Below are 16419 nucleotides of genomic sequence, written 5' to 3'. Positions count from 1 at the left end.
GGGGAAATTCGAATCAAATTACCTCTGGACATTCAATCCATCAATCAATCAAGTTTCATTCTTTTATGTCTGCCCACACATTCAAAACGATGAACGTAACGCCTTTTCCGCGAATAAAAGTCCGGATTGTCTAGCTGCAAATAGGCAATGTTTGTATTTTTTTTGAGCACAATGATAACAAAAAATGAAAACTCAGTGCAGATAAAAAAAAGGGTTAGATTGGAGTACATTTTTTTGTTCCATTTAAGGTGTCCTTTAAAGCTCACGTCAGTGACGGCAGTAAGATTTGAAGGACACTCAAACAATATGAAATCTCTCACACACGCACGTGCGCACACACATGCACACATTCCAATGAAAAAAACTTTTATTGGTTTTGTCAGTCTGGTTACCAGACAAAACATACAAAAATTAACACCAGTTTCAACCGCATATGCATTTCTGTGCAAATGATGAACAAAATAACATGGGTTACTAGTCACCTACTGTCCAGTAAAAGAAATGTCATTCAGGTCAGACCAAGAGACCAACAACATAAATATCTGAATTCCAAGGGGCTAAGTATTTAATTTATACACAACAGTCAAAAAAAAAAGAAAAGAAAAAAAAAGCAAACATCCAACTTGGCAAAATGAAAACCTTTGCCCTCCCAATCAGTCGAAGGTCCAGCTGTTAAGCCAAAAACTGTTTAATGAACATGAACACATTAATTAAAGTCACGTTAATATCCTGTGACACTGTCTTGTTTCCATTCCTCATTGGCTCAGCTGGAAGTGGAATTGATGACATTAGTGCACTGAGGCTCACAGAAGGACCCAAAGCGCCCGTAGATGTCTTTGGCTCGGACAGCAAAGTGGTAGGTGGAGCCAGACTGGAACTGAGTGAGGGTGCAGGCCATGGGCAGGGGAAGGGCCTTCACCTCCCCAATCTTCTTCCAGTGTTGCTGCGCTGTGGGGTTTGAATTTGAGTTGTCCTGGTGGAAAGCATAAAGGTGATAGCTGTCAACAGCCGCACAGGATCGATCCGTTTCTACCACACACCAGGACAGCACTATACCGGTCTGGCTTGGCACCAGTTTCAGCTGAGGCTGCTGAGGGGGTGAGGTTTGGGCTGCCTCTGGGGATAGACGAACTGGGGCTGGGGGTGCAGCGGGCAGTGGGGGTAGGGCAGTGGTAGCAGCCCGGGTTGGTGTCGTAGGGGGCCCAGCACGGGATTTCACTGAGGAGTCCTGTGAGAGGGGACACAAGTGTGAGAAAGACAAATAAATCAGTTACATTCAATAACATTTCAAAACAATTTTTTATATACGAATGTCTCTGTAGACATAACCCAGCCACTGAGGATGCACATGTGCATTCTTAGTGCCGTTCCCAAGCATGGATAAATGGGGAGGGTTGCGTAAGGAAGGGCATCTGGCATAAAATCTTTGCCAAATCAAATGCGGATCATATATCAGATTTCCATACTAGATCAGTCAAGGCCCGGGTTACCGACAACCACTACCGGTACTATTGGCCAAGTAGGGTGCTGGTGGAAACTATGCTACTGTTGGGCGAAGGGGAGGGGGAAGGCATGTGACGAGGCAGCAGGTGAGGAGGAAGGGTAGGAATGTGGAGGTGAGAGTCGGAACTTTGAATGTTGACACTATTACTGGTAAAGGGAGAGAGCTGGCTGATATGATGGCGAGAGGGAAGGTAGATATTTTGTATGTGCAAGAGACCAGGTGGTAGGGGAGTAAGGCCAGGAGCATCGGAAGAGGGTTCAAACTCTTCTACCATGGTGCAAATGGGAGGAGGAATGGGGTAGGGGTAATTCTGAAGGAAGAGTATGTCAAGAGTGTGTTGGAAGTGAAGAGCGTGTCAGACAGAGCGTTGAGTATGAAGCTGGAAATCGAAGATGTGTTGATTAATGTTATCAGTGCACATGCCCCACAAGTTGGGTGTGAGATGGAAGAGAAAGAACAATTCTGAAGTGAGTTGGTTGAAGTGGTAGAGAGTGTACCCAAGGAGAAAGGTGATTTGAGTGGACTTCAATGGGCATAATGGTGAAGGGAATAGAGGTGATAAGGAGGTGATGGGTAGGTATGGTGTCAAGGAGAGGAATGTGGAAGGACAGATGGTGGTGGATTTTGCGAAGAATGGAAATGGTTGTGATGAATACATATTTCAAGAAGAGGGAGGAACACAGGGTAACGTATAAGAGTGGAGGAAAGTGCGGGTGGACTGTCTTATCGTCACCTTCTTAAAATAATGGCCCAAGTCATATTTTCAAGTTTTTCAAAAAACAGAATAAACTGAAACAAATATAGAATATATGATATTTCTTAATCATTTCACACAAAAAGGTTATGCAGGAGGCACAGTCTGAAAGGCAGCTTCAGATGGTGGTCTGTAGGATGACTTTGGAGACCAAGAAGAGGAAGAGTCAAGGCAGAGCTAAGGATCAAATGGAAGAAGTTGAAGAAGGAAGACTGTTGTGTGGTGATGTGCAGAACTGTAGCAACTACAGAGGTATAAAGTTGATCAGCCACAGCGTGAAGATATGAGAAAGAGTAGTGGAAGCTAGGGTAAGAGGAGAGGTGACAATTAGCGAGCAGCAGTACAGTTCCATGCCATGAAAGAGCACTATAGATGCAATGTTTGCTTTAAGAATGTTGATGGAGAAGTATAGAGAAGGTCATAAGGAGTTAAATTGTATCTTGTGGATTTCAGAGAACGCATATGACAGGGTGACAAGAGAGGAGGTTTGGTATTATGTGAGGAAGTCGGGGGTGGCAGAGAAGTATGTAGGCGTGGTGCAGGATATGTATGAGGGCAGTGTGACAGCGGCAAAGTGTGCGGTTGGAATGACAGATGGGTTCAAGGTGGACGTGGGATTATATCAAGAATTGGCTCTGAGCCCTTTCTTCTTTGCAATGGTGATGGACAGGTTGACAGACGAGATCCGGCGGGAGTCTCTGTGGACTATGATGTTCGCGGATGACACTGTGATGTGTAGCAAAAGTATGGTAAGGTAGAGAGTAGGGTGCAGGGTTGAGGAGAGCCTGGAGAAGTGGAGGTATGCACTTGAGAGAAGAGGAATGAATGTCAGTAGCAGCAAGATGGAATATATATACGTGAATGACAGTGGAATGGTGAGAATGCAAGGAGTAGGGGTGACGAAGGCGTATGAGTTTAAATACTTGGGGTCAACTGCCAAAGTAACGGGGGAATGCGGAAGAGAGGTGAAGAAGGGAGTACAGGCAGAGTGGAATGGGTCGAGAAGAATGTCAGGAGTGACTTTTGACAGAAGGGTACTAGCAAGAGTTAAAGGGAAGGTTTACAAGATGGTTGTGAGACCAGTTATGTTATATGGTTTGGAAACAGTGGCACTGACGAAAAGACAGGAGGCGGAGTTGGAGGTGGCAGAGTTAAAGACGCTAAGATTTTCATTAGGAGTGACGAAGGACAGGATTAGTAACAAGTATATTAGAGGGACAGCTCAGGTTGGACGGTTTGGAGACATAGCAAGAGAGGAAAGATTGAGATGGTTTGTACATATGTGGAGGAGAGATACTGGGTATATATTGGGAGAAGGATGCTGAATATGGAGCAGTCAGGGAACAGGAAAAGAGGAAGGCTAAAGAGGAGGTTTATGGGTGGGGTGAGGAAAGACATACAGGTGGCTGGTGTGACAGAGGAGGATGCAGAGGATAGGAAGAGATGGAAACGGGCGATTCGCTGTGGCGACCCCTAACGGGAGCAGCCGAAAGTAATAGTAGTAGTCTGTCTAGACATGTTCCAAAAGTGATATGCCTCCGTTGACCTTCAACAAATTCCGAATAAAACACATTAAAATAAGAGGAATTTGTTATGTTACTGATGAGTTAAATTCCATATGAATGATTCTGCCCGAGTGGCAGAAAATACAGCTGAAGGGGTTTAATGAACACCTTTTTCCTGAAATTTGACAGGGCTGGTTTGTATTGAAGGTGAGTCTGGGAAGGATCATAAAGGAACAAGATTTATAATGTATTCAAAACTGAGTTTGTAAGCTTATAAAATTCAGAATAGATTACTTTTGACAGGCAGTGTTAAAATGCAACAATTAAATCTTACCACTGAGGGGCGGTGGTGGACTGTCAGTTGAGGATTGTTTGCAGAATTCTGATTACTTTGTGGAGAAGACCTTGCTCCAAGACCTAAAGACATAAGACAGTAAAAATTAAAAATCCACCCAAAGCAAAACAAAAAAAGTTCTTAATTAATTTCATTTCATCACATTTAACAGAATACATTATAGTTTATACCAGCATGGCGAGAATGACACACTTTTGCCTAAGGCAGTAGCAGCCCACTGCTCCTAGCTTCACAGATCACAGCTAGGATGGATTAATTTGCAGTAACTGAATTTCCCCAAGGGGATTAATAAAAGAAACAATTTAATGGTTTATTTTAAAACTGGTATATTGTCATACACCATAACATAAACAGAACCATAGGCAAATGGGGTGATGCACCAAAAAACAAAACAAAAAAAACTTCACTTAAGAGGAGCACTGTAGTGACTCGACGATACATCCTAGGATGCACTGGGACACATCATCAGTGATGTTTCCTGAGGTCCTCGGGTGTTTCGGGTCTTTCAACATCAAACACCCTCGCTCAGGCGACCCAGCCAGGGTTGATCAGGCCCTGGCTTGTGTCCCAGCAGCATTAGCCCACAGATCATTCTTGATCCAAAGCCATCTGGAGGCCATCTCTGCAGCCTCCATGGAAGACTTGATGGCTTTCCTCTTAGCAGTTGCAGTGATGCCAAGTAGAACATAGACCTTGCACAGTGAGTTGCCAGCAAAGCCTCTACACCCCAACGGGCTCACAATGCACCTTCCAGCCTCTCCTATGGCACTGATCCACCAGCTCCTGGTACTTGAAATGCTTCCGCTCATTTGCCTCCTCCATCCGGTCCTCCCAGGGAAGCATCAGCTCGATAAGGAGCACCTGTTTTGAAGAGGCTGATGATAGCACTATATCTGGTCTCAACGGAGTTGTCAATGTGGTCCGGGAACCTGAGCTGCCCCCTCCCCCCCAAGTCGACTCGCAGCTCCCAGTCTAACGCAGAGGTGGGGAAACCAGCTGGTGATCTGGGCTGTGACTGAGGCTGCTCACCAGCCCTGACAGAGGCAATGTTCCTCTGTCCATGGGCTTGCTTATTGTTGGCCACAGCTTTGGAGATGGCCTCTGCAACTGTCTTCAGCACCTGGTCATATCGCCAGTGGTAACGGCCTTCCCCCAGGGCTGATGGGCAGCTGCTAAGGATGTGCTTGAGTGAACCTTTTCCAGAGCACAGAGAGAGGACATGATTGAGAATCAATCTTGCCCCAAAAGATGGAGATTTGCTGGGCTAGGCAGAACATCATACACAGCTTGTACCATGAACGTGATCCGCTGCAGTTATGCCTGCCAGATATCTGCCCAAGATATCTTCCTCTCCAGCGCACCCTCCCACCTTGTCCATGCTCCCTACTGCTGCATGCTGACCATTCTACTGGTCCTTTCCTCGTCGACACCTACCTGTACCTCCTCCAGGACTAGATGGCGTTTGTCCTTGCAGTTGTGGGATGGCTCCCTGCTCTGCCCGTCTAGTTGCCACTGTGCCCACCAAAGCCCCGTATCTCAGCTGAGACTCGCTATCTCCAGGCCTTCCTGGGCTCTCCACTTCCTGCCTGTCCACACCATAATGCCTGCTGATGCCACTCTAGAGTCCCAATAGAGCAGTGCCCCTCTTGTGCAAGAAACCCTGAACTCCTCGTCGAGGCTGCTGATAGGGAACTGGAGTTTGTTGCTCCTCCCATACAGCGCTGCACTACTAAGGCTGCGCGGCAGTCCCAGCCATCTCCGGAGGTAGCTACTGATCTTCCTCTCCAAGGTCTTTACTGTCGACAGGGTTACCTCATAAACCAGCACAGGCCAGAGGACTCGAGGTAAGATGTCATTGTTGGTAAATCCAAGCCTCGAACCTGCCAGGTAGGCCAGACTTGTCTACTGTGGTGAGGCAATTCTCAAGCTCCTTGATGGTTGCTTGGATTGCCACCGTTTCTCTAAGGCTACAGTTAAATACCTTGCCTAGACTCTTGGCTGGTTTCTCAGGAACTGATGGGATTGCAATGCCATCCAGAAAGCTAAACCGGTTCACCACTTTTGCCCTCTTCAACACCATGGCTCTGGATTTGGCTGGTTTAAAACTCAGCCTTGCCCAGGAGATGAGCTTTTCCAGGTCCTGAAGGATCCACCTACCACCTGGCAACGATGACGTGGTGACAGTGAGGTTGTCCATAAAGGCTCTGAGAGGGGACTGCCAACTGCCAGACTTGGACAGGGGGCCTCTGCACTCAGTTTCAGCTGCCTTGACCACCATATTCATGGCAAGGGTGAAGAGTGTAACTGAGATGGTACACCCAGTTATGGTCCCCTTCTCAAGCCGGTGCCAGTCAGATGTTGTGTTCCCAGAAGTGACTCTGAGCCTTGAGTTCCCATAGTAGTTCAGGATGAGGTCCTTGATCTTACTGGGTGCATGGTGTTGGTCCAGAGTAATTTCAATCAACTTGTGGGATATTGAGCCGTATGCTTTGGCAAGGTAAAGCCAAAGCACAACTAGGTCACCCTTCCCTTCGTGCGCCTCCCTGATCAGCTGGGTGACAATTCCAGTGTATTCTAGGCACCCTGAAACTCCAGGAATGCCACCTTTCTGTACCGAAGTATCAATGTAGGCATTCTTACGGAGGAAGTCTGTCATCCTTCTGGATAGGACAATGAAGACCTTCCTCTCCACACTGAGGAGCGAGATGGATCTGAACTGCTCCAGCTTGTTTGAGTTCTCTTCCTTCGGTATCTAGACTCCCTCTGCCTGCCTCCACTGGTCTGCTACAGTTCCCCTAGGCCCAACTCACCTGCAGAATCTTCCGGAAAATACTGAGGCGCTCTGGGCAGTGCTTGTACACCTTATAGGGTACTCCACTGGGTCCCGGAGCCAAGCTGGCTCTCGCTGCAGTGACTGCCTCCTGGACTTCCTTAGAGGTGGTCTCTCTGGTGTTGAACTCCACTGTGGGCGACAGTATGTCCAAAAGGGTACTGTGGGGCCCTAGCTCTTGCTCTCTATAACAGGGTCACTCAAACTGTTGTGCAGGAAGTGGTCTACCTCTTCTTTAGACCAGGCAAGATGACTGCTGTGCTTCTACCCAAATAGCTGCCTTGTGAATCCAAATGGATCAGCTATAAACACAGTACGTTTCCTAACTCTCTCTCTCTCGCCTCCATCTCCTGTGCCATTCTGCTCTGCGCAGAGTGATGAGCTCCTTCCTGATGATGTAACGGAGTTCAGCCAGTGGTGGTTTCTCTTCCTTGGTTGCTACCTTGAACTGCCTTGCCACAGTCCGAAGCTCTTGCCGCAGTTGATGGATCTTGTCTGGCCTTCGGTTCATGGTGTAGTTGGGTCTGGTGGTCTTGCCCTCTTCAACACCAAACCTCTCTTCTGCAAAAATGAAACTGTATCCATGTCTTGTACCTGTACCAAGAGTCAGCCTCAGAAAAGTTATTTACCAAATTGACCCTCGAGTGCATCCTCGTGTGCAACAATTGCCTGTTACATGAGACGAGAGCACTGCAGAATCCATCCACTAATGGAAACATGGAAAAAAAATTCCCTCCCTGACTCACTCCCTCCATTTCTGATTTTTTGAGAAAACCTTCCATTCTGTCATACAGCTGGATGGCATGTGTATTGCGGCCTTGCACTGACCTGTTAAGTCTGTTCAGCTCAGAGAAAACATCTGCAAGATATGCAAGTTTAGTGACCCAGACATCGTCACTGAAGTTTGCAGCAAATTCTGCGCTGTTTTGGAGAAGTAAAAACTCCTGAATAGACGTGTGTAATTCCATCACACTGGAAAACACTGTTTCGCATGAAAACCATCAAACCTCAGAATGGTAGAGCAGTGTGTTCTTCTCCCGCAGCAGCAAAGAGAGCAGAAAAGAGATGCGTTTGCAAAGCACTCTTCTTGACAAAATTGACAGCTTCCATGACCGAATCCATAACAGCCGACAATTGACCACTCATTTCTTTGGCAGTGAGTGACTCCCTGTGTAGCATGCAGTGCATCCACATCACTCGTGGAGCCACATCCTTTACAAGCCATATTAGTTCACTTCAACCACTGTTACTCCACGGTCAAGGCAACTTCCAGATCTATCCCACAACCTCACTTTAGAAAATCTGACCACTTGTCAGTGCTCTTGATTTCTGCCTACAAGCAGAAAGTTAAGTGCATGCAGCCCACTGTGAGGACAGTTCTGGACTACATAACATGAATTCAAACTTCAGGGGTGTTTTGAATCAACAGACTGGTCAAACTTTAAGGATTCAACCTCGAGTTTGGATGAGCATGCTGAATTGGTCACTGGCTACGTTATATCCTGTGTGGATAACTGTATCTCAGTATGGTCTATTCACTCCTACCCCAACCAGAAGCCTTGGATTAACAACGACATTCGCTTAAATTTGAGGGAGTGTACCACTGCTTTTGAAGCAGGGGACAAGGAATGCTACAAAAAAAATCCAGGTATGACTTTAGGAGAGCCATCAAAGCCATGAAAAGACAATATAGGGACCAACTGGTTAGTGACTACAGTGGCTGTGACTCATGGCCCATGTAGAGGAGGCTGTAGGCGATTACGGATTATAAATCTAAGCGGCATGGCTCAGGAGGTAGAGCGGGTCGTCTAGTAATCGGAAGGTTGCTGGTTTGATCCCCAGCTCCTGCAGAGAGCGTGTCGAAGTGTTCTTGAGCAAGACACTGAACCCCTAACTGCTCCTGATGAGCAGGTTGGCACCTTGCATTGCAGCCTCCGCCATCAGTGTGTGTGTGTGTGTGTGTGTGTGTGTGTGTGTGTGTGTGTGTGTGTGTGTGTGTGTGTGTGTGAATGTGAGGCATACACTGTAAAGCACTTTGATTGGTTGGTAGACTAGAAAAGCGCTATATAAATGCAGTCCATTTACCATTTATCAACACCTCTGCCTCTCTCCCGGATGAGCTTAACAACTTTTATTCCCGCTTTGAAGCTCATAACTTGGACCCAGTGACAGCAGCACAGTGCCCACCCGATGAAGTTGATCTACAGGTGACAGAGGCTGATGTGAATAATGCAGAGGACAGGAAGAGACGGAAACGGATGATCCGCTGTGGCGACGCCTAATGGGAGCAGCTGAAAGAAGAAGATGACGTGGGGAAATACTTGATGATGCAGCCTATCCTTTGAAAAGCTGGCATATGATGGGCAACCATCACCACAGCAGTTAGTGTACAACTACAAAACTAGCAAAGCAAGGGTGGTTGATAAGGCTTTTAGCTGACTTAAGGGTAGATGGCGATGTCTGCTAAAACACAATGACTACAACGTGCACGGTCAAATCCATGGCGCTTGCCCACTGTGTTCTTCATAACCTTTGTAAAAGCAACAGTGACAAGTACAGAGAAGAATGGGGTGCTTCTACGCCATTCAGTCAACCTGAGGTGGCACTGCTGGCCAGTACAGAGGCTGAGCAGGAGTGTGTGAGGGTCTGATGGCCCAGCTTAACACACTAGTTTATTTTTGAGTGCAGTGCTTTTTACTGAATGTGAGATCGCTTGGTAATGAGTCCTTTATCATTAATGATTTTATCTTTTCCAATAATCTGGACTTTTTTATTATTATTGAGACATGGCTGTCCCCACGGGACACTGTTCCCCTGATTGAGGCTAGGCGCCCTGATTTTGCATATTTTCATATTCCCAGGCCCTCTGGAAGAGGGGGTAGCCTTGCTGTTTTTTGTAAGTTAGGTCTTAAGTGCCATCCGATTACTTTTGGTAATTCTATCTCCTTTGGGGTTTTAAGTTTCTTAATTACTGGCCCTCCCCCTTTAATCTGCATCGTAATTTATAGGCCCCCTAACTCAGATTTATTTCTGAGTTTTCTGAGCTTCTATCTATTGTCATGCCAAAAAACAACAGGGTGCTTATTCTTGGTGATTTTAATATTCATGTATGTTGTCCTGCCCATTCCCCGACTTCACATTTTTTAGATCTTATACTCTTAACCTCATTCAATCTGTTCAAGGGGCCACACATTCCAAAGGTCACATTTTAGACCTTGTACTCTCATCTGGTTTCTCTTTTAATCCGATGGATATGCTTGTGATTGACCATAAAGCTGTTGTTTTCAAAGTTCCACTACCACTAGCCATTCCTAGTCGTTATCCTAAAGCATGCTCTCGCATTCTCAATGCTGGTTCTGCAGTTAAATTCTGTGATGCTTTTAATTCATCATCCTTTAATCCATCTATATCGCCTCTCAATCCAGACACCCTTAAATTCATTCAATGATCAGTGCCTATCCATCCTCGACCAAATTACACAGTTTAAAACTAGGAAACAAAAGTCAAATAACCTCTCCTGGCTGAATGATCACACTTGTGCCCTTAGAAGACTGTAGAAAATCTGAATGACAATGCAAGGTAAACAAATCTGAATCAGCACATGGCAACCTTAAAAACCAAACGTTAATTTACCATAAGGCAGTTATGGATGTGAGATCAGCTTACTTCTCTGAATTGATATCTAGTAATAACCACTTAGGGTAACTGATGGTTATTAACGGTCCCTCCACTTTGTTTTTTGAACATGCTGAGTTGTCTGAAAAAGTTCTCACTCATTTTGTAAATAAGGTTGAGAATATCAGGTCCCTGGCCCTTGCATGCGTTCCATTCTCCATGTGAATTCTGCTTATTACCCAGTTTCAACCGATTACAATTTCAGTGTTAGAGAGTACAGTCTCCAATATGAACTCCTCCTGCTCTATCTTACGACATCATCCCAACTAAGCTGCTCAAGGAGCCATTTTCAACGGTTAGTCCCGCTTTTCTGCAAATTCTTAATAATTATCTGGCCTCTAATTCTTTCCCTGACAGTTTTAAGCATGCCATTGTTCACCCATTGCTAAAGAAACCTAATCTGGATCCCCTGTCCTTAAGTAACTACAGACCAATCTCCAAATTGTCTTTTGTATCTTAAGTTCTGGAGAGAGTAATTTAATCTCAATTGATTTCTTTTATGAACACTAATAGTGTTTTTAATAGTTTCCACTCTGGTTTTACTCGACTTCATAATACCGAGACAGTTCTAGCTGAGGTTACTAATGACCTACTGCTGACTGCAGACAGAGGTGATAGCTCGATCTTTGTTCTTTTAGACTTAAATGCTGTCTTTGACAGAGTCAATCACAGTATCCTCTCCTCCATCTCTTAGAGACTTGGGTAGGCATCAAGGGCTTGGCTTTTGGTGTATTACCCTCTTACCTCTCCAACATAATTTTTTCTGTTGTTCTGGATAACTACTTCCTTGATGGCTCAGTTGAGTTTTGGTGTCCCTCAAGGCTCAGTTTGTGCGCCCCTTCTGTTTTCTATATACATGCTGCCTCTTGGCCAGGTCATTCAAAATCATGGTGTGTTTTACCATTTTTATGCTGATGACATTCAGTTATACATGTCACTAAAACCTACAGATCCTAGCAAATCTAAAAACTTGCCTCTCTGACGTTAAATCCTAGATGTCCAAAACATTTCTTAAATGTAATGATGATAAGTCTCAGGCCATTCTGTTCAGTCCCCCAAATTCCATCGGCCCTTTTGGTACTAATATTTGTGGTCTGTCAGGTTGTCTTAAACAGGCTGCTAGGAATCTTGGGTTAATATTCAATGCTAACCTCGGTTCTGACAATCAAACATGTTCAGTCATGCTTTCTCCAGCTCAAAGTAATCTCTAAAATTAGGTCATTTTTATCAATTGCCAATCTGCAAAAAGTTATACATGCTTTTATCTATTCTTGGCTACATCCCTTATGACTACAGTTTTTCACCATCTGGTGTTTACATACAGGCATACACACCCCCGTAATTTGTCAGTCAACTGTAAGTCATGATGAATGGATTACATAATATAATGGATTAAATTTATATAGCGCTTTATGTAGACACCAAAAGCACTTCACAGAGAAGGGAGGAAACTCACCTCAACCACCACCAATGTGTAGCACACCCACCTGGGTTATGCACGGCATCACCACACATCAACTTGAGTTGGCGAGCGAGGAATCATTGCGCAATTATACAGGGGGGTGACTAGCTGGCCAGCTGGAGAGCGCCAGATTGGGAATTTTGCAAGGACACCAGGGGATCCCCTACTCTTTTTGATAAGTGCCGTGGGATCTTTAACGGCCACAGGGAGTCAGAACCTTGTTTTTTGTTTGGGGGGGGGGCCCTTTTCTCCCCAATTGTTCGCGGCCAATTACCCTACTCTCCTGAGCCGTCCCGGTCACTGCTCCACCCCCCCTGTTGATCCGGGGAAGGCTGTGCTCCACCCCCTCTGTTGATCTGGGGAAGGGGAAGATGGCGGTGTGAACTCATGTTTGCGGCGGCCTCACCCAGTGCCGACCATGCAGTGTCTTTGTCGGTGTCTTCATGTGAAGTTTTTTATTTTGCTCATCGATTATTTTTTTTTCATTTGATGGCTGGGAGAGCTGGTGTTGGATTGGCTGAGAGAGCTTACGGCCCTTTCCGCAGCTGTGCCCGAGAGAAATCACCGAGGCGGTCTGGCAGTGGCCCGCCTAGGGTCAACTGTGCAGTATTTTTGTCTGCATCTGCGTGTGGAGTGCGGGGGATGTGTGTCGAGGGTGTCTGGGCCCAGGAACCACGGCCCCTGCCTGGAGCTGTGCCCAGGGAGGAAACGCCAAGGGCGGTCTGGCAGGGCGGGCTAAGCTATCTGTTAGCCCATGCAGACCAGCACTTCCGACAGTCATCCTGGCTGAAGTTCGTTCTCTGGGCAGAGGAATTTTTTTGGACTGCGTTACAGGGTGAACTGCGTTGTTAACGGTTTGTTCGGTTTTTTTTTTTTTTATGTTTTTGGTAATGTTGTTTTTGGGAAATTTGTATTGCACTGCCGTTGGCTGGGGGAAACGAAATTTCAATTCTTTGTGTATGCAAGTACATCTAAGAAGTGACAATAAATTGTTCCCGATTCCTGTGGACTACCAAATGTCTCCTCCAATACACGTGGAGTTGTCAACAGTCTCCTTTTCACCCGACAATGAGGAGTTTCGCCAGGGGGACGTAGTGCATGGGAGGATCACGCTATTCCTTCTAGTTCCCCCTCCGCCCCAAACAAGCGCCCTGACCGACCAGAGGAGGTGCTGGTGCAGCAGCCAGGACACACCCACATCTGGCTTCCCACCTGCAGAAAAGGGCAATTGTGTCTGTAGAGATGCCCGACCAAGCCGGAGGTAACAGGGATTTGACCTGGCGAGCACTGTGTTAGAAGGCAACGGAATAGACCAATATGCTACCCGGATGCCCGGAACCTTGGTTTCATCTGCTGCAGCACAGTGTCCCCATCACTGTACTGGAGCACTGGGATTTTTTTGTTGTTAGGACCAGAAGGAAGACTAAAATGTAGTGAATTCAGAGGGCAGCCCAGGAATCACCATAGCTGGGACGCGAACCCGGGTCTCCCGCACCACGGGCGACTACGCTAACAAGTCGACCAAAGGGTCCGACCTGTTAGCCAAGGGCTAGCGAGTCTACTTATACCTGCATGTTACACTAACACCCTCCTTTGGGAAGCGCGTCCCCGCGCTTCAGCATATCAGCTCTCTCATGCCTCTGGGCACACGCGCTTCCGATGGCCTCACGGTCTCACCATCGCACTTCTGACACCAATGTAGCGAATTCGGGTGGCAGCCCAGGAACCGCCGCAGCCGGGACGTGAACCCGTGTCTTCCGCACCACAGGTGACTACGTTAACCTGTCAACTAAAGGGTGACAGTGTAATGACAATCACGTGTAGCTGTCTCAAAAGACCCGACAATATCAATAGCCAGCTTTTGCCATGGCCTATCTGGGAAAGGAGGTGGTTGAAGTGGAGCAGGGCGAGGCATCGCAGTCTTGTCATTTGACCGACAGGGCTCACATGACTGGATTGTAGAGTGGACCAGGGTATCCATCTTTGACCACCAGTAGTACTCTCTCAGGCGTTGCATTGTGCGTACCACCCCTTTGTGCGTTTCATGTGCAAGGGCTACAAGAGTAGTGTTTAAGGAGACCAGCACAACCAGTCGCGTTCCTCGAAGCACCAGTGAGTCTTTCACTGACAGCTCATGACATATGTGGAAGTATGGAGCAACATCTGGACTCAGCACTTTCACTTTCCTTGGCCAGCCCCGAGCAATCTGTTCACGGATTGCAGAAATCTCCCGGCACGAAGCAGCAGCAGCCTCGAAGTCAGCAATGGGCAAAGCACCAAGAGCAGCAGCGACATGTGCAACCAGTTCTGGCTCAGCATCCAGACCAGGGTCAGCAGGTACAGGTAGAGGAAGACGGGTGAGGCAGTCAGCAGTGGAGTTCTCAGATCCAGGACGGTAGACCACATCATAGTCATAAGTCAAGTGCCTGGCAGACCAGCGTGCAATTCGCATTCCGGCACAGCCTATACCTTTTGTGGTAAGCAGGGTTGTGAGGGCCTGATGATCGGTACGTAAGGTAAATCTACGACCCCACAAGTATGTGCGCTACTTCTCAACTGCCCAGACTTTAAGAGTCATGGCTCACTACTGATTTCATCAGGTAACCTTTTCCCCTTTACACTCCATATACCTCCTATTTAAAAAAACACACACACAAAGACGGACATACAAACCAACATTATAATAATATGGGGGGGGGGGCTTACTGTTGGTTACGCTGACCACTGGCTGAGGACGCTGGGTAGCTGAAGGTGTTGCTGTACTAGCGTTTTTCACTCCCATCACTATGGAGAGCATAAAGCACTATCAGAACATGGAACTGGGTTTTCAATAAACTGCATTTTAGAAAAGTGAAAAAAGAGCATGAGATAAATATTCACTGAAGAATACATGAAGAAACACTTTTGGCTTAAGTTTTTACCTTGTACATCATCGTCATCATCAGTGAGGTCAATGATGGCGCCTTTGGGGCGCGTCACTTGGGCAGTGGTTTTGGATGGATTAGACCCTGTAGCTTGGTTGTCTGAGGAAATCAAGGGACCAAAAAGAAGAAAGAACTTTGCATTTTAATAACATAAGTAGTGCTTACTTACTATTGATTCCAATTAGATGGCACGTAAGTGACCATGGGTTTATGTCATTCTTTCATAAACGGTGGGTTGTATCAGGCATTGAAGTCAGAACAGGTAATACAAATTAAGTGTACTCCTTCTGTATAATTCCAGATGGACCCCAATCATTGAAGATAGAGAGCAGACTGGTTACAAGTGATCAAAAGTGTTGTCTGAGCAAAAGACAATGAAAAACACTGGTGTCAAGGGTGTCAATTTTATATTGGTTAAACTACCTTTCTAGACATTTGGGTCACTCTATTTCCCTTGTTAATTGATTTGGACTAAATTAGCTTAGGTTACAATTAGCTTAGGTTACAATTCAGTAGGCTACACAGTGTATGACAGATGTAATTTTAAGTAGCCTAGAGTGAAGGTATACAAACAAATTGACATTGGCTAGACTGATATTCACCCTCTCTAGTGAGGCATTCTTGGACTTAAAACTTCTGATATACTTTGTATGTATTTCTGTATAATGGTCTTTTCAGATGGAGAGCAACTGACACGCCCAAGTAATTAATTTTCAATGAGAGGCAAGCGGGGAGGAAGGGAGATGCGGGCAATCTGTCATACGGTGAAACAAGTGGGCACAATTCTGTGACACCGTTGTGGTCGTGCTTGTCTCACACACACGCCTGCCGAACTATTTTCTGTGTGATGTGTAGGGTCACCCCGCAAAATAGACGAGAGACTGATCCTTACCGTGTGTGTTTGTTATATTATTTAGTTATAGACTTTCTTTCAATATTTCTAGAAGATATATTTTGATATGATGCTATAGCCTATAAAGAACCTACAGTTGTATCGCCAGGGATACAGTAGTGCACAGAAGTCATTTCCATGGTTACCACGTGTAGAGCACCTGGCGTTTACTCGCAGAGTGCTTGTCTGCCTGTCCATTCACATGAGGAGCGCATTGAGACCCCTTGGATTCAAGCAAGTGGGTACACAGGCGGAGTGTCGCTTACCGTTTGAAAAGACCATAAGCCTGAAACCTGAAGAATGATCTATCTACTTTGGCTGTAGAAGAAAACGGATAGGTGTGGTCTTCCACCATAGAAGATATACATGTTAAGATGTAATAGTTCAAAACTATAATACAAGTTTCAGATTCTAAATGTACTTGTGAAAACATTAAGACATTTTTTTACTGATAGGCTAATGAGTAAAAAGTATTAACGATCAGTTTCCGAGATGTCCCCCCCCCTTTTTTTTTTAAA

General features: G+C 46.0%; 1 protein-coding gene across 2 annotated transcripts in view; it reads right to left on the bottom strand.

Moving 5' to 3' along the window:
- Window positions 1-210: 210 nt before the first annotated feature.
- Window positions 211-16419, bottom strand: part of atf7ip (activating transcription factor 7 interacting protein) — a 50684-nt gene continuing 34475 nt past the window's right edge. For both annotated transcript variants that reach the window (XM_056279914.1, XM_056279913.1), the window contains exons 10-13: window positions 15007-15108; window positions 14792-14869; window positions 4098-4180; window positions 211-1228 (exon numbers count right to left, since the gene is read on the bottom strand). In XM_056279914.1, coding sequence (XP_056135889.1) covers window positions 764-1228; window positions 4098-4180; window positions 14792-14869; window positions 15007-15108 — 728 coding nt within the window. In that variant the 3' untranslated portion in view covers window positions 211-763. The remainder of the gene's footprint in view (window positions 1229-4097; window positions 4181-14791; window positions 14870-15006; window positions 15109-16419) is intronic.

The sequence above is a fragment of the Lampris incognitus genome, chromosome 5 (genome assembly GCF_029633865.1).
Source record: "Lampris incognitus isolate fLamInc1 chromosome 5, fLamInc1.hap2, whole genome shotgun sequence".
Taxonomy (NCBI): Eukaryota; Metazoa; Chordata; class Actinopteri; order Lampriformes; family Lampridae; genus Lampris; species Lampris incognitus.
This window is presented reverse-complemented; position numbering and strand designations above follow the sequence as displayed.